The sequence below is a fragment of the Triturus cristatus genome, chromosome 4_2, assembly GCF_964204655.1.
Source record: "Triturus cristatus chromosome 4_2, aTriCri1.1, whole genome shotgun sequence".
In the NCBI taxonomy this organism is placed as follows: domain Eukaryota; kingdom Metazoa; phylum Chordata; class Amphibia; order Caudata; family Salamandridae; genus Triturus; species Triturus cristatus.
In genome coordinates this window covers 647,036,291-647,054,794 of record NC_140586.1, presented here as the reverse complement: position 1 = coordinate 647,054,794, position 18,504 = coordinate 647,036,291, and the positions used below count along the sequence as shown (strand labels likewise).

Here is an 18,504-nt window from a genome sequence, read left to right as displayed (position 1 = left end):
TTAGCCTAGTCCTCTAGATCATTACCTCATTGCAGCAAGCTTAACATATGGTCACTTCCTAAGCCCTGTTGGGAGATTGATATGCTCCTGTAAGACAATGGTGGGACCTTGTATAATTTACAGAAACCTGGCTACATGTGGCTCCTGGGCCAGACATTAGTGGGATGTATTGTTTACATTCAAATTCCACCTTGTTTTTTCCATTGGTAAATTTAAGGACACCCCACTGGAGAAGGCATTAGCATGCATTACTGAGTTACCAAGTGTGTCAGCTTTTGGTTTGTTCTAGTATATCACTTCTCTTTGTTTCCTTGTGGGTTTCTTGATGAATTGATAGAGTTTGTTTGCAGTTTGGTGGGAACATTATTAAATGTTATTGCACTTGGAAAGATCAGTCTTTGTTTTGAGGATATCTGGGCTACCCAGGACCTGGTGGTATTTGACTTTTAATTGTAAGCAGGGCTTTAACAGAAAGGTTAGCCTTGTTGCCACACTGTGTCATTTGTTTCCACCAAACACAGTAGACGTAGCAAGTCTAATATTATTTTTGATTCTGTTTAATAACAAAGTTCGTACTATGCATGCAATATGAAATGTCCAGGGCAACGCTTGCCAACATCAGTCTTGTAATACATTGGATTTTGAGAAAGCCTGCTTTGTTTTGGGGCATTTTTGGACTTCCACCTCGGTGTCCCTCAAATGAGAATCTCTTTTCAAGGTCTTCTCCTACTACCTTTTCTATATATTTAACCAGGTTTTGCTGGCATCAAGATGTGAATAACTATCTTACTTCAACATTGAGAATGAAAAGGCTGGCCACTAGGCAAGCTGAGCACAGATGGCACCTTTAATATACCACTATAGTAGTGACTATTGGGCCAAATATTGAGGTGTCCTTTGTGGGTTTGTAAATCTTGCAGGTTTTTAATTCTGTCACTGATTTGGTTGAGGTGGTTGGTGAGGTTTATGTTCTTTCTTGGAAAAAAAATCAATTTTTTTTATTAAAGCATTATAGCCAAGGTTTTCCCCTCCCTTAGAAACGAGCACTGCAGGAACTGGAAATAGAGCAGTTATCAGTAATTCCTGCCTTTCATCTCTAAGAGTGAAGTCAGCCTGTTGAAGGCTTTGCTGATGTGAGGATCGCCACTTGATGTACGTCTTGTGCTGTTCTAAAAGCCTAGGCTTCCACCAGGGTACCTTTTCTGTCTCTTTTGTTCAACACCTCATTTGAAGATCCAACAGAGTTGGAAATAGGTGTTAATTGAGATATTCTCTAAGTAGCCCTACCATGATGTGAAACTGGAGTCGAAATACAGGTCCATCATGCTATTACATGTGGTAGTGAAAATTGGGGAAACGTTTTGTGCTTTAGATTTATCTGATCATCTGTAGGCTTGTGATCTGCTTGCCCTGAGGTGAGAATGGAAACTGCCCTGGTACCATCCTAGGTGACCTTGGTTTGCGTTTAGATAAGGGCCATTCTATACTTATCAATCTTTCTTCATTCTTTGATAATCTCGATCCCTTCTTCTTAATTCAATTTCTGGTGGCAGTTTGTCTGCAAGGTATAGTCTGTCTTGGTTTTCACCTTTCCGGGCATGTCTGAACCAGTCTCTAGCTCTTTATTCCTACTAATCGATGGCCACGGAGTTCATACGTGGTGTCCTGCAGGACTTCTTTTTGTCCCTGATCCTCTTGAATGTGTTGTTATCTGTAGCTAAGATTACTATATCCTTAGCCAAGGAAATTGTTGTGTATGATTACAAGATCCAGATGTTCATGCACCTTACATATCCTCTTTTTGAACTTCAGAATACTTTTCAGTCCTCTTCAGCAGCCATTCAGGCTTAAAGTGGCAGTAAAATTCTAAAACTCAATGCTGGTAAAACTGAGGTTATTATAATGGAGCAAGAGAGTCAGTGAAGTCCTACCTGCTGGTCAGTACAATGTGGACAATTGCCCTCTCCCATTTTAAAGGACTTACAGTTGAGGGATCATTCAACGCTATGGTTACCTTATACTTTATTTGGAAGAAGCTGGTAAGAACAATGCTCCCATTTGCACCTCTACATTTTTGCACTGCTGTGGTGGGAGCTGCCAACATTGTATGCACTGATTATGGCAGTATTTTTTTTATCTCATTCATTCAAAAGCTGCAAGTTATCCAAAAATTGGTGGTTAATCTGATTTACATTCTTAGATAGTTTGATCAGATTACCAAAACCTTCTAGATTTTGCATGGACTTCCACTTGCACAATGCATTCAGGTTAAGGCACTCTGCATTGCTCACAGAGTGCATGTGTTGGGACACAGATAAATCTATATTAAACTTTTCCATCACGTTCGTGGTCATGATGCTCTTTCAGTGAACCTACTACATCTTCTCTCAATTCCGAAATGTAAATGCAAGGCTTTCTATGTTCGGATTCTGTAATGGTGAAATCATCTGCCAATTGCACTACAGCCAATCTCTCTACTTTCCATTAATGCCTTAAAGCCCATCTCTTGGGTTAACTAATGTCTCTGACTCCTACATTGGTCAAGGTATTTTTTTTCTAATTTCTTCACTAAGTTCTAAGTCCTAGCGAGAAGATACACATCACTCACTCACTTGCTCACATAGGTGCCCAAACATTTGTGTGAATTCAACCCTTATTTTGGACCACATTGTGCCCTTACCCATCCAGATATGTGCAGTGCATACTCTATTCTCAATTCAAGACCATCCCAGAATATTTTCTTACATACTAGGGATATATAAAATTTGGAATTTAAGAATAATCTCATTACAATTTAGCAAAACCACATTCCTAATCACAGAATGGATGCAAAATAAATTTCAAAAAGACAACTGAAGTATACCAATGATACAATGAAAATGCACTGGAAACCAATTGAAATTACTGTACTTGAGACGAGAAGCTTACATAAAATAAATATGTTCATTGCATTCAACCAAAGTGGCTTAGCTATTTTGTAAGTGGTTTTCCAAATAAATAACCATGAATTACTGACATTGGATGATGCTTGTTGGTCGGGTATCATTATTGAAGTACTCTTTTTTTTGTCATAGTGGAAATGCTGTCAAATATTTATTTAAATGTTATTGTCACAAAAAAAGCTTAATGTTGAACCATATGTTATCAAGCTAAAATAAGATATTCACAATATTTTAGGAGCAGTGTTTGATCTGTTTGGAACTAGCCCTAAAAAGCCTGGCCAAGATTTGTTGGGGTCATTCCTTGGGGCTTCCGGTACTACTGGTGATCCTTTTCTTCACACCACAAGAAGTCCTTCACCAACAATGCACAATGATCCTTTTAAAATGGGTAAGACACAGAATATATACCATATACTCTTCCTACATCAGCAAAAAGAAAGTTGCAACTTGTAATCAAAGTATCCAGCAGACAGTAGTGCTAATTTGATTAGTATTTTGTTGTGACTGATATATTCAATAACAAAATGGCAATAATATGTTATCTATATTATTTTTAGCAATCAACAGATATTTAACATTTATCAGGGAATAACCTGTTACAAATCCATAAACTTGTTAAGCATCGATTGGGGCTATGAATCACAAGAGGTGGAGTCTCAAGTAGGTTCTGATGCCCCTCGACTCCCTTGGTAATAAATAGCTTACTACTCTTGGCAGATCTTTCTACATGGTTTTTGGCGTAATGTTTTTTCATTTGATTTATGAAACATACTGGCAAAGGTATTTAACAAGAACACTAGGAGTTAAATCTGTAGAGAGCGCTAAAAGCACAATAATTATGCCGTGGTGGTATGGGTCATGTTGTTCCCCTCTATAACATGGACTCTTAGATGCAATAAACAATGGTTTCTTGAATTAGTTGGGCACTACTATGGTAAAACCATTGACATTTCCAGTGCAGTAACAAAAGTTTGACAAAAACATTATTAGTACAATCTTTCAATTCACAAATTGTATCGGGTATGTTTTTCACTGGCATAGCTGAAGGATATAAAATACATATGTAAATACTTGTGTATGTGTGTCAAATGTAAGAAATAATACAAACTACAATCAAACAAAACAAGACCAAATTAGTCCTGATAACCTGTTATCCACCTGTCATATCTAGGGTTCTCTGCTGATGAGGTGAAACATTTTTTTTAAAAAGTGCTCCCACCAAGATGGCTGGGTAGCCTGGCATTCCGTATCAGTTACCTCTCTGCAGAGGATTTAAACTGTCCCTGACATATAGAGGGGGTTTCTCCCTGCTCATCAGGGACGTTTTGGGTGGGATGTGTTTGGCGCGTGTGCTATTCATGGAGAACATATTGTGCTTGCTTTTGTTCCAGACCCATCAGGTACTGGCTTAACACATTGTCAATCCCATCTTCTTTCAGCCCACAGGCATACTTTAGTTTCACCAGTTTTCTTTTTACTGGTTGGGTGTGTGCTTCCATCTCCATTGAACTATTTTATATCTGAAATTAATTGGCCAGTGGCCCAGCAGCCATAGGGAGCAAGCACTGACAAAAGCACCTAAAAAATGGATGCTATAGAAAATAAAGCAACCTTTTTCAGGCCAAGACCTTTGGATTTTACTAAAAATATGTGTATAATATACTTACTTATAGGGGCTTTCAGACAGCTCTCTTCATCCATTGGTCTGTTGTGTAATTCACAAATTTCTACCACCCACTGCAGCATACGGCATAGGCCAATGATCCAGCCCACTTCAGATGATGGCTAACTTCACTGTGAATGACAGCATTCTTCTTTTTAACAAGGGGCACACCGACATGATGTAGTTCCTTTCACTACCAGAAACTACTTTGGTAATTTGTGACGTTTGAGACTAAAAATATATGTATTTTAGGCCCTCTCATCAATAGAAGTTTCCAAAAACCATAACAAAACAACTATTACAAGATCAAACACCTAGCAACTGACAACAAATCTCCTCCAGTAGTAAAGTTGTTTCAAATAAATCTGATTGTAGATCAACAGAATGAGAAGTAGAAGTTACACACATCTGTAATAGTATGGTGATGATATTTCTGCCAGAGGACTCTTCACAGATGGAGAATCTTAATGCTGTACATTTACCACTTCTTTAAAAAATCAAAGGAGTTTCTTTTACCACCCAAATCTAGATCACAATAGTAGCATTTTCTTACAAATGGTTCATTTGATGCTATAGTGTTACTATGGAGCCACATGGTAGCACTACAAGAACATCTGTCACAAATGCATGTTTAAGGATTGTTCATGTTTGTGAGGAAATGTATCCTTCTCCGAAATTGTACAGTGAAGATAGGTGGGGAATAGCTCTTTCAGAATACATTACAGTGGTGGAAGAAATCTCCTAACATCATGCTTATCCAGTGCCGAGCCCAGAGCCAGATGGAAGTTTAATTTGTTTTCTTACATGGCAGAAATGTTTCAGCATGCTGATGCTTGCCATTGACATGGAAGTTGATCCGAATAAGTAACAGCCACAGGATGGCTGCAGCCAACAAACTGGCCCTTAGGCACATGTTCTGGAATGCCTGTGAAAGGTGACTTCTATTTCTTGGACTTCTAGAATATTAGCATTTGGTGGGGACTCGCAGTGAATTTGAGAGCAGTATATATAATCTGAAAGTGCAAATAATTATGCTTTAGCAATTAATTTTGAAATACTTTTTTTACTTTGATTACAATTGCTCTGTATATTTAGTCACTCAATTTGATTAGCCTACATATTGTGTTATATTTTATACTTAAACTAAAATGGTACTCAATTTACCTGTTTGCCCTCAAACCTCTAAGAAAAGCTTTGCACTTGGCTTGCAAAAGGGGCATTTTTTTATTAGAGATTTGGAGAGGTGGGGTTGTTTTTCAGCAAATTGAGCAGTTCACCACTAAAGCTTTATCAATGAATTGTCCTTGAAAAATGTAGATGTATTACTTTTTAAGACTGAACTTAGTAACAGCACAGTAGTTTGTTTACTTTCATATCAACCTCCCCTTTAAATGGCTAATTGTGCTCAACAAATGCTTGAAGTAATTTGTCCTTTGGTCACTCAGTACTCACAAGTTATGGTTCTAGGTGATTTTAATTTTCGGTTTGACTCACCTGACATAGATTCAAAAGGCCTCAATTTCATAGACTCAAGGACCTTACTAAATTTTCAACAATATGTAACTGAACGTATCTCCATAAAAGGTCACTCATATCTGGATCAAGGTGCAGATCCCATGGTGCTGAAAAATTATAGACCTATTTCTTTGCATCCATTTCCGGAAAAACTCTTAGAGGCCCATCTTGAGCTAGATATGTGCATACACCAATAAGACACTGCCTTCCTTCATCCTGCCGAAGCTGGCTTTCAACCTTTACGCAGTATGAAATCTATTATACTAACTGTTCTGGACAAACTAAGCTGGATGGCTAACCAGGGGAAAGAAAATGCTCTGGTGTTTTACAAGATTGGGCACAAGATCTTGATTGACCGGGTGAAAAGGCAGGGGTACAAAGTAATGCTCTACTCTGGATCAAATCTTATTTAAGAGAGTGCATGCAGTCAGTTAAACTAGGCCATATTTCATCTGAAGCAGTCAGGCTGAAATGCGGGGTTCTGCAAGGATATTCGCTATCTCTGCACCTGTGATTGTGGAATTAGTATCTCAAGGTTGCAGTGTATACAACTATGCCAATGATTCTTGGCTACTATTCCACCTAGACATTACCCCTCTTCATATCCAAAATTTCAAAATACGATGAGGTATTTTGACAGTTGGATAGAGACAAATCAATTGAAATTGAATGCGGACAGGACGGAAATAGACTTGTTGAATAATAAAACCAGTATTTGGAACCATCATGACTGTCCGAGTGAACTTGGTTCAGTGCCACCTCTTACAAACTCTGATAAAGGGAGTCAAGGGTGATTTTAGGGCTTATGGATGGGTAGAAGGAAAGGGAGGTATGGGTTTGATTTTAGTGTTTAGTGGGTTAGTAAAGGTAAATGGAAGGAAATGGTGATTTTAGGATTTGGTTTGGGTAGAACTACAGGGAGGGAAGGGTGGTTTTAGGGTTTGGGTGGGTAGAGTTAAAGGGAGGCTACAAGGTTCCCACCATGCCAAAATCAAGTTGTTTTGCAAGCAAAAAAAATAATAATCAAGTTGTCTTGCAAGAAAACAAAAAAATCCGTCAGCAGCGGCATAGAACACCACTAATAAAGAAATCAGCGGTATTTGGTCCATGCTCTAGGGAAGAACCAAACCAACGGAGACAAACTGAAAGCTGACACACACTCACCAATGAAAAGCAAGAAAATAAGATTGACAATGAAACAGGCAATGGTAATTAACGGTTGGGCCCTGTTTTAGATTTTGTTTTTAAGTAAAACTCACCAAGGAAATAATTACATTTCTATTGAATCTTCTGCTAAAGGCGCAGGTACTAACAGAATGTCAAGGTACCAGTATAACATGGAAGCTAGCAGGGGCCAGTCATCTTTCATGTTCACTGCTTCCAATAATCCTACGAAACGACATGCAAGGACTCAGCTGCTCTGTGATATAATGAAAAGTACCTGAATAACGATGCTGGGCTGTATCATAGCAATTTAAAAAAAACTAATTAGTGGATGCAGCCACATTCCACAGAGGACGCATAAATCCCCAAAATGCAATTTTAAACATTCAGGCCCTGATTAATGATGGTGGTCGGACGAGCGTCCACCATCGCCATGGGAATGGAGCCGCCAGATATGTAGTCGGCAGTTCCACCTACCTACCTAATAATGATTCGACCACCGTGTAGGCAGTCGGAAAAATGCCTTTTTTCATTGTGGCTTGTGTTGCAGCCTGGAAAAGGGCCATAGCACAAGCCCCAATGGAAAAATTTAATTTTGTAAACATCCATACACTGTGTGCCAGGCCCCATGTGGAGCCTAGAATGCATTGCATGGATGTTTGGGGGCCACTACATGTGCCACCCTAGCCCCATAGAGGAGGCCCATGGGAGACTGGGACCCTGGGACTTGGTGTCAAAAGGAAGAGTCTTTAAAAAAGTTTGTAGTTGACTGCATTGTAACCTCTGGACAATAGAAGGTCATCATCAAAACAGGAAAATAAGGAGTTATCACTAAATATCAAGAAAAAAAATGTGCGGTTGGGCAAGAACAAACAGTAATAGGTATACATAAACTCTCTTAACTTACACAGGTCATGAACTGTTATGTAGGGGAATTGGAAACAATCCAGAAGTGCAAGGGACTCCTGTTAAGTAGGAGCAGAAAGGAGTATGTCAGTGGAAAAATAAATAGGATGACTAAGGGCAATGAATGCAGGAAAAAAGGGGGGAAGACAAGCGGGGTGGAGAGTGGGGGCTGGAGGTAATTGCAATAAAGCAGTGGCCCAAGATAATAACAGCCTACCGCTAGCCGGGTCTGGTGGCTTAGTGGACTAATGCGTACACTGTAGGGGCCTGTGTTCGGCCTCCTGGTCACAGATTCAAATCCCAGTGGGTCCACTCAGCCTTTCATACTTCTGAAGTTGATAATGAGTACCATGGAGTTGGGTAACAATAAACATCTGTTATTCAGTGTCAAGATACACTTGTGTGAACGTTGCGCTTCACAAATACACATGTTATGTTACCTATGAAGCATTCTAAGGTTATAGGCATCGCCAGTGAAGCCCCCCTGGACTGAACCAAAAAGGTCAATGAGATGCTGGTTACTAGAGCTGGCTACCCGTTAAGCTGGTAAGCATGGCAACATGGGGTATGCTGCTGCCAATGCCTTTGTACGAACACTTGTACCCCAAAAATATCTCCAGAATCAAGGCAATTGGTTTGGACAAGCTTGCCACTGTTATGAAGTGCTGAAGTCATCTAGTTTCCTCAAATATAATGTTACTCCAACTAACACATTACCAATAGGGCATTGGAGATCAAGGATAGAAAGCAAGTAGGCATCTTATTCTGAAATAAGCTTTGTAACACAGAGACAAGCTTCAGAAACGGTATAAGGGTTTTCAAAATATTCGACTTGAGGAAATTAAAAGTTTATGGTTTTGAAATAGGTTAATGGCTTTTACATAGATGGATAAATAGAAGGATTTATGTCTTAATTGATACAATAAATTGCTTTGAAAATTACTACTGTATGTTTTATGAATATATTATATACATGACACAAATTAAACATTACTTTCTGCTTAATGCTTTGGTTATAATTTACATCATTCAGTTTATGTGGAGTCATTGCATATATATATGTGTGTGTGTATATATATATGCATGTATTTTTGTATAGATTTGGGATATGCATGAAGCAAACATTGCTAAAAGGCAACAGAGGAGTGTACAGGGTCAAAGGAAATTATATGGTCGATAAGTGCCTGGAGGAGAAGTTCGGTTGTGAGAGTGGAGGTGGCTACTACTTATTAGTGATGTAGTATTCTTTAAATTTGTGTATCCTTCCTAAATTAGAGCAGGGTTTGGGAGATCATGATGAGTACATGTATGTTGTTCCAGATCCTTGGTGTATAAATGGAGAGGCCTGCTACCTTGTTTTTTTCTTATTCTGCCATGTGGAGGCATGTTGGATTGAAAGGCATCCCTCCGAAAGTAAGTATGGGTATTGTTATATGGAATACAACAGTTTATGAACATGAGGTGTATGGACTATAGGGATACACCTTACACTACCAGGAATTAAAAGCAGACTTGACTTCTACATTCCAGAAAATGATTAAAACCCTACAGATAGTCTACTTAATGATGAGATCTGAATCCCTAAAGAATCCTTCTCTCTCAAGAACAGTGATTCTAGAATCCCAAAACCATACCTTGCACTGAAATCTTCAGAGTACCACTTATCCACTAAGTAATATGAACATCCCAGGTTGTGGTTCCTTTTTTGAATACATGGCAAAATAGTTTGATTCTTTTAGTCAATCATTAGTGTCAACTACTTAAGCATTTACCTGTTTTAGAATGCTCATATGCTCATGATCAATATTCTTCAGGATACATGCTCACAAATTATCTGTAATTTATGAGTCACATGTGAAACTTAGATTCTTTGTACAAATATTTTGAGTATGGATGGCGCTTTCATGGTCATTTACAAAATAATACAAAAATGACCTAGACCAAGTTGGTGTCCACTGGCATTATTGTCATTATTGTCAATCCTGTCACCGTTGCTCTTCAACTGAACCTCTTCAAGTTCAAGAAACTTGGAGTTAAAGGGTACGGCTATGAGTTTTTACTTGCCTGATCTCCACATTGAAGATTTGAAACCAGGCTTGATTTTTTGAAATATCTAATTTTTTATACCATTTAGCAAAATGAAATTCTTACATTGACTACATGCTCAGTTTATAGAATACAGATTTGACCATCTTTAACCTCCTACATGTGTAGAGCTATGTTCAGTTCTACCAATGAAATATATATACTATATATATACTTCAGTATTAATTTCCTATATCTCGAAACACACCAAGATAACCAAGCTCTCTGTAATAGCTATAAGGAAAACCTACACAATACAATACTTTGCTTAGTAATCAGGCTTGCCAAAACAACCTGCAGTCAGGTCAGTTCCTTAGGATTATGCAGAACTGAACTCAAAATGAATTCTTCCCACACTCGGATTTTGCACTAAGTTGATCACTCTGGATGTCTAAAAACAACAATTGCGCGGCTGAAAGACTGGAGTGGATTCCTTAACCCCCCTAAAAAACATTCAACAGACAACCTATTAGTCTACATGAGCATATTCACACTTAAGAAATTAAAACAACGTTTATGAAAAACTGCCATATTGTTGGGAACACCTTAGGAGGGTCAGGAAACCAACATTTTCTCCTCAAAAGGAGAAAAAAACCTCAATGCCAGTATTGCAAGAGCTCTCAAGCCCCCCTGCCCCCCATGTTAACAAACTATTAAACCATTATGGGGACTATCTCTCTTTACTGGTAGTGATAAATGTGTCAGTTTCAAGTGTGCACCTTCACATGTTATGCAACAACATTGTTACATAACAGAATGTTCTTCCTAAGTTCAATGCCAGAGATAATGCCTACGTTATCAGATGGTGTGTCAGCAAGGGCTACCTCAGCAAAACAAGACAGAAAAAGAAGAAATAGGCTGTATAACAATGAATGTCTCTTTAGTGAGTATTATTAATCTATTATAAAATTACTCTGCCATTGATTTATTTTTGAGGAAGTTGTCCAACCAAAACTCTTTAATTTGATACAAAGAAGTACCATCAGTATAGTGTTTCAGTGCTGCGTTACAGAATAATGCAGCCATGGTAAAATCTTCGAAGTGAATGGGTGTTACACTCTTATAAATAATTAAAGAACTATTTACTTATTATAACATATAAACTCATTACCACTAGTTTGACAGCAGTGTTAACTCTGTTACGCAGTGTTGATAGGATCTGAAACCGAACTCTCATGAATAAATTACCGTGGCACACTGATCATACATAATGTACTGCCTGCTCAGGAGATAATTTCAGTAAACCAGTGTTCAGGCAAAATTAATTCTGTTGGATATAGAATCTAAAAAGACTGTAGAATCATTTGTTCACAAAATGATCTTGCTTGTCAGTCCGGGTTTTGCACACTATGATTGTACCAAAAGTATGCTAGAATGTTTCTGAAATATATTTTATTACATTGTGATTCACAACTCACAGAATACAATGTTGCATGTATCGGCTAACTGTATAACCTTTATGGCCTTACACACTTACACAGTCATTGACCAATCATACACAAATCATTAGTCTGCTGTGGATGGACACTCATTTGTATAACAGTTGTGTATTTATTTTACCAATAGATAGTGCATGTTTAACAACAACAAAAGAATAAAGATCATGTTCCTGTCTTTTTTATGAAAGCAGCTCAGGATAGAATCTGTTCTGGGTAGTATTAGAACTGTGCAGATATATGTTCTTTTTCAGTGAAAGGTTTGATATGACTCCTTTATTGTTCAAGGATGCCAGCACACCTCCAGATCAAATTTTTGGCTCAATTGGATAGGATTGATTTTGCGTTTACGCAGAGTTACGAACTTACTACTTGCATATCGGGCAAACCTTAGCCTGTGCTTTCTTCAATGTTCCCACCAAACGTGCTGGAGCACGCTGACAATTGTGAGCACTTGGTAGTACCACAGACCTTTGCATAGTCTTTCCTGTCCTTGGGGCTTCACTGTACTCTCAGTATTCTATATATTCTATATATTTACCTCAGACTTGACAGATATGCTAGCACTCTTGTTATTACCACTGGCATCATCCTCTTCCTTTTTTGATTTTGTATAACTTCATATATGCACCCTTTTGAATCTCTTCAGAAATTTAGAGAGACTGTAACTCTATAATCATGTATTCTGAAGATTCATCGAGGTCCATACTGCCATGGCGTTTTGCCCCTTTCACTTTTTATGAATGACATGCTTGCTCATAACTTATGACTTTTTTACAGTTAGAAGATTATAATTCATTTCATTGTTATAAAAGAGAAAAAAATATTCTCTATGAAGCATAATGTTCAGTATGCATAATATATTACTTCAACACCAGGTGTCCCCAGCGATCAGTCGGTTTGTTTGTGGACTTAGATTTTAATTCCTCAATGGAAATACTGAAGCATTTGTACCACTGTGTTTGTGTCTGTGTGTGTGCCTGATACATATTATCAGTAAACATATTGTTTTATCAGTTCTAACATAAAAAATATACATATTTAAATCAGCAGCTTCTGGAACCCCATCTGTTTCAATTCAACCTGATATTACTGGATCCTGGGAGTGGGGCAATACATCTGGTACACAAGGTGAGTTCTTTACTATTTTAAACTATAAATGTCTTCATTGTCAACAATAGTATTGTATATTATTTCCATGGAGGGTGCATCCAAGATCTTATGATAAACAACTATAGTCTGGAACTCTATTCCTCTTGCCAGCCACACCACATCATCTCTACATGCCCCTGAAAAAGAAAGAAAGCAATTTCTTCTTAACATTCAGTCCCTTCCTTATCTTATGCCTTTTTATCTCCTGGACCTCTTCAATGAAATGTGAGGCCCCTTTAAATTACCACATCTGCTTTAATTACTGACTTTTATATGTATGTACACCTGGCATTCTCTGTTGATGGATCCTACATTATTGTGTACATAGTTTTAAATTAATATTGTTGATCGTGTGTGTACTCTTCCCTTATACCTTTGTGTTGCTCACATTACTTCCTAGGTTTTGTACTCTATTCAGTATTGTATGTAAAGCATTCTGTTGCTCTTGTACCTTTTATGTGTCATATAAAACAGCAAATAAATACAATTAAAATAAATATGAGGCAAGAGACAGTCTATTAATATGGGGAGAGCAACCATATAGCATTTAAGGTTTTTGAGGAGTAGATGGCTGACCAGAGAGAGAAATGCAATCTCCTCTTCTTCTCTGTGGAAACGCTTTGCTAACTGCCTCTGTAACATTTATATATCTATGGACTTTGTGGCATTGTGAGTAATCCCCACCTTTAGTGGCCTGTACACAAGGAGCAACCCATTTGGAAGATGTGTTCGTTTTGAAGGCATACATGAATGGTTCAGACCTACAAAATCAGGCTAAATCCACCTAACCCCACAAATAATTTGATGCTTAGGCAGAGCTCTCGGGCATGTTTATGACAGTTCTGTGCAAATTTGTTGAATTATTTAAGTGTCTATGAAAGCCTCTAGACCAATCAGAAATGAAAGTTGTAAATCTGTAAAACCAGGGATACATCCACACATTGAAACAAATGTATGTCTTTTGGGAAATCGCATAATTTCCATAAGTATACCAGGGAATCGGAAATAGTTGCAAGCTCCTGGATTTACTACTGCGAAAATGTAAATGAATATTGATTTGTGACTTTTGTGCACTACATAATGAACAACAGTGCATGTGGAAATGCCATTGCCTTTTTTGCATTGCCATTTTTTCTTTTCTTATTTTTCACCGTGGAGAACAATATTTTTCCCCATAGAGAACCCCCTTCCGGTAGTCCTACCCTAGAATAGGAGAAGCATATCTGGAGGAAATCTCCAGAGAATTATTGGGTAGGAATGGATGGGAAAATACCCACAAATGTGGGTGTTCACAGACCTCCTATGACATGCTCCTTCTGGGTAGCCACCTTGCTAGCCTTCGAGTGAAATGTAGTCATGCACAACATTGCCACATCACATAGTAATATTGCACATGAGTAAATGGACTTTATGAGTGCAAAGTCATCATTAGTGAAGGGCTTGCATTAGGAAATTGAGCCATTTGAGGGTGTAACTTGCACATATAAACACAAGTGGCTTGTGAACTACTATTTCTAGATTTAAAGCAACATGCTTCTGTCATACTTATCTGTTTTGACTTAAAGAGCCACACTTACAACCGTTTGTAGCGGTCGCAAATGGGAAATTGGCCCGTTTGCAACTTCTAAAAAGGGTTGTAGCATATACTAAACCTTTTTTGCAAGTCTGTAATCTGTTACTGACTCGCAAAATAGAGTTTATGAGTCTCTATTAGGAAGAGGCGTGCCAGGGGCATTCCTTCCTAATAGCGAGTCGCAGGGGGATGTAGGATTGTTTTGTATCTGCAAATGCCGTCGCAAAACAATCGCATTTACCACCAATTTCAAATTGGTGGTAAGCCAGTTGCAAACATGAAGGAGTCCCCAGGAGATCCCTTCCCCTTTGTGACTGGCAGCTAAAATGTTTTTTGAGCTGGCATTAGTCTCACGTACCACTGCCTGCTCTTAAAAAATGAAACTGAAGCGTTTAATTTGTCTTTTTTTGAATGCATCTCATTTTCCTTTAAGAAAACGGGCTGCATTTAAAACCAGCATTGGCATAGCCAATAGGTCTCGCCTTTGGGACCTTATAAGTGTTTAGTTATCCAGCAAAATATCCTTGGTGCAACAACATCAAGTGTTGCATGGCTAAACACTTATAAGGTCCCAAAGGTGAGACCTATTGGCAATGCCAATGCTTGTTTTGAGTGAGTGGCTCGTGCAGGTATGCCACTGTGAGGTAGAGATGCTGCGAGTGCTTTTACAGGAGCCCCTGTGACACTGCACCTCTTTACAATGCATCTTGGGTCTGCTGTAATACTTCTAGCCCCATTCCCTTCTTCTCGCACCCAATGCATCCTTAAATGTCCCATGTACAGCCAGGGTTGACACGCCTATTACCCCTGCCCTCCAGTGACACTTTACCTGTCATGGGTGGTGGTGGTGGACGTGGTGGTGGTGGATGTGGTGGTGGGCATGGTTGTGGACGTGGTGGTGGATTTGGTGGTGGTGGATGTGGTAGTGGTGGACGTGGTGGTGGTCGTGGTGGTGGTGGACGTGGTGGTGGTAGACGTGGTGGTGGTGGATGTGGTGGTGGACATGGTGGTGGACGTGGTGGTGGTGGACATGGTGGTGGACGTGGTGGTTAATGTGGTGGTGGTGGATGTGGACTTGGTGGTGGTGGTGGACATGGTGGTGGTGAACCTGGTGGTGGTGCTCGTGTTGGTGGTGGATGTGGTGGTGGACATGGTGGACGTGGTGGTGGTGGTGGATGTGGTGGTGGTGGACGTGGTGGGGGTGGACATGGTGGTGGTGGATGTGGTGGTGGTGGACATGGTGGTGGTGGTTGTGCATGTGGTGGTGGACATGGTGGTGGACGTGGTGGTGGTGGACGTGGTGGTGGTGTATGTGGTGGTGGTGGACGTGGTGATGGTGGACATGGATGTGGTGGATGTGGTGGTGGACGTGGTGGTGGTGGACGTTGTGGTGGACCTGGTGGTGGTGGATGTGATGGTGGTCGACGTGGTTGTGGTGGACATGGTGGTGGTGGTGAACATGGTGGTGGACATGGTGGTGGTGGTGGACATGGTGGTGGATGTGGTGGTGGTGGAGGTGTTGGTGGTGGATGTGGTAGTGGATGTGGTGGACGGTCATGGTGGTGGACGTGGTGGTGGTGGTGGATGTGGTGGTGAACGTGGTGGTGGTGGCTGTGCACATGGTGGTGGACATTGTGGTGGACATGGTGGTGGATGTGGTGGTGGACCTGGTGGTGGTGGACCTGGTGGTGGTGGACCTGGTGGTGGTGGACGTGGTTGTGGTGGACGTGGTTGTGGTGGACGTGGTGGTGGTGGACGTGGTGGTGGTGGTGGATATGGTGGTGGTGGACATGGTGGTGGATGTGGTGGTGGTGGAGGTGTTGGTGGTGGACGTGGTAGTGGATGTGGTGGATGGTCATGTTGGTGGACGTGGTGGTGGTGGTGAACGTGGTGGTGGTGGTGGACATGGTGGTGGATGTGGTGGTGATGGTGGAGGTGTTGGTGGTGGAAGTGTTGGTGGTGGACGTGGTTGTGGAAGTGGCGGATGGTCGTGGTGGAGGACGTGGTGGTGGTGGACATGGTGGTGGTGGACATGGTGGTGGTGATGGGCATGGTGGTGGTGGACATGGTGGTGGATGTGGTGGTGGTGTTGGCAGTGGACGTGGTGGTGGACGTGGTGGTGGAAGTGATGGTGGTGGTAGACATGGTGGTGGACGTAGTGGTGGTGGTGTTGGTGGTGGACATGGTAGTGGTGGACATGGTGGTGGACGTTGTGGTGGTGGACGTGGTGGTGGTGTTGGCAGTGGACGTGGTGGTGGTGGACGTGGTGGTAGAAGTGGTGGTGGTGGTGGACATGGTGGTGATGGTGGACGTGGTGGTGGTGGTGGTGGACGACTATTGGGTAGGAAGGTGCTGGCAGAATGCGAAAGTAGGGGAGGATCTCGAAGGGGGCACATGGGAGAGCAGAAAGAGGCCGAATATTTTCCGTGTTCTCAGTTCTAACATATCTATTCAAAGTATTGATTTCTAAAGGCATTTGATTCTTGCTGAGAAAAGAAACTTAATCGACCCTTCAATACTGAAATTAATTTCTGTTTGCAGGGTCATATACTCATTCGTCCTTGTCAAGCGTGTCCGTGCTCTATAAAATATAATGCTTTGGATTTTGTATTGTATTACTGCTTCCAGGGAGCTATCAGAGGAGGAAAGGGTAACTTCCGCCATTGAGCGATAGATCTTTTAGCCAGCTGAAAATATAAGTTAATATAGTGCGGAAGAGCACAAAACAAAATAAAACATTAAAAATATACAGAGCCAATCGCAGCACGGGAGGGGCAAAGACCAAAACGGCAGAAGGGGGTAGAGGTGCAGAATGCGGGGTGCCATCGAATTGAAAGTCAACTGACATGGCCTGCATCCCAGAAACACACAGCATTTCCCTTGCGGGAGCAAGCAGGGGCACCATCTGTTTTCAACATAATTACAAACAGATGGTGCCAATGCTCGCTCCCACAAGGGAAACACCAAACGTGAATGCGTTGCAATAGAAAGCAATGCAAAACTTGCACGTTTTTGGCCAAAATGCTGATCGATTCCAAAAGGTTCCCTCCTAAGTAGCGCATGCGCGCTGCGTAGGCGAGACCTAAAAAATGGCTTTATTGAAAAAGCAGTCACAGACACGGTTATCTGCTTTTCCTAGCAGGCCAACATCCCTGTGCCGCCATTCCCAATGGGCCGCAAAATGTGACCAGCCACATGCATATTTATGAGGCAGGTCCTTTGCTACCCATTTGCGAAACGCAAAGTGTCTCAGACACCGTCGTACATCAAAATACAAATTGCACGTCGCAAACACCGAGGGTCGTGCATCTGCCCAACAAGCTATGTTATATGACTTAAGCAGGCCTTTCCAATAATAAGACAGTTAATTGCAATAGTGTCTGTTGAGCCATAGTATAAGTGAATATAATCATTTCAAGGCCAGGTTTAAGTTTTATTACAATATGTTTTTGGGTGTTAGCCAAGAGAGGAAATAAGTAATAAGCATAACAGGCATTTTTGTATTAAAAAGCATAGTAAAATTGTGCAAACCATAACACACTTCATGTTAGAACATTACAGCTTCTTTAGACCTTCTTTAATATTATTGCTTCCTCTATTTAATAAAACATTGCTTTAGCAATATCATGAGCATTGATTTCAGGTCAGCGCACATATTATGGGGCCCATTCAATTATATTGACAAAGCTACAGCTGGCGACCTCCACCTCTGCCTCTACTATCTTTTCTGTGTGCAGATCTCCATCATTGTGGCGGAGATCTCCATACATATACAAATTAGTAGTAAAAGTGGAAAAGACAAAGCGGGTGAGGCTGGAAAATGGGAGAACTTGCTACTAAATGGGAGAAGTGTGGGGAACTGTAATGAAGGGAACAGGCAAAGGGGCATCCATTATACACCCACAAAAGAATAAGAACATTGCTATTTGTAAACTACAATTCTAAAGTTACTGCAGCCCTGAAGGTGTCAAAACAGGCTCAAATATACTCCGGTCAAGCCTTATAGTAAGTGAAGAACCACACATGGCCACTCACAGATACTGCAACACACTTCCATACAAAACAATG

General features: G+C 40.6%; 1 protein-coding gene across 8 annotated transcripts in view; it reads left to right on the top strand.

Annotated features, from left to right (window-relative positions):
- Positions 1–18,504, top strand: part of DNAJC6 (DnaJ heat shock protein family (Hsp40) member C6) — a 416,470-nt gene that overhangs the window by 334,891 nt on the left and 63,075 nt on the right. For 5 of the 8 annotated variants that reach the window (XM_085602365.1, XM_085602362.1, XM_085602367.1 and 2 more), the window contains 2 exons: positions 3,178–3,330; positions 12,762–12,842. In XM_085602365.1, coding sequence (XP_085458491.1) covers positions 3,178–3,330; positions 12,762–12,842 — 234 coding nt within the window. The remainder of the gene's footprint in view (positions 1–3,177; positions 3,331–12,761; positions 12,843–18,504) is intronic. The other 3 variants (XM_085602363.1, XM_085602361.1, XM_085602364.1) reach the window with 2 other exon arrangements.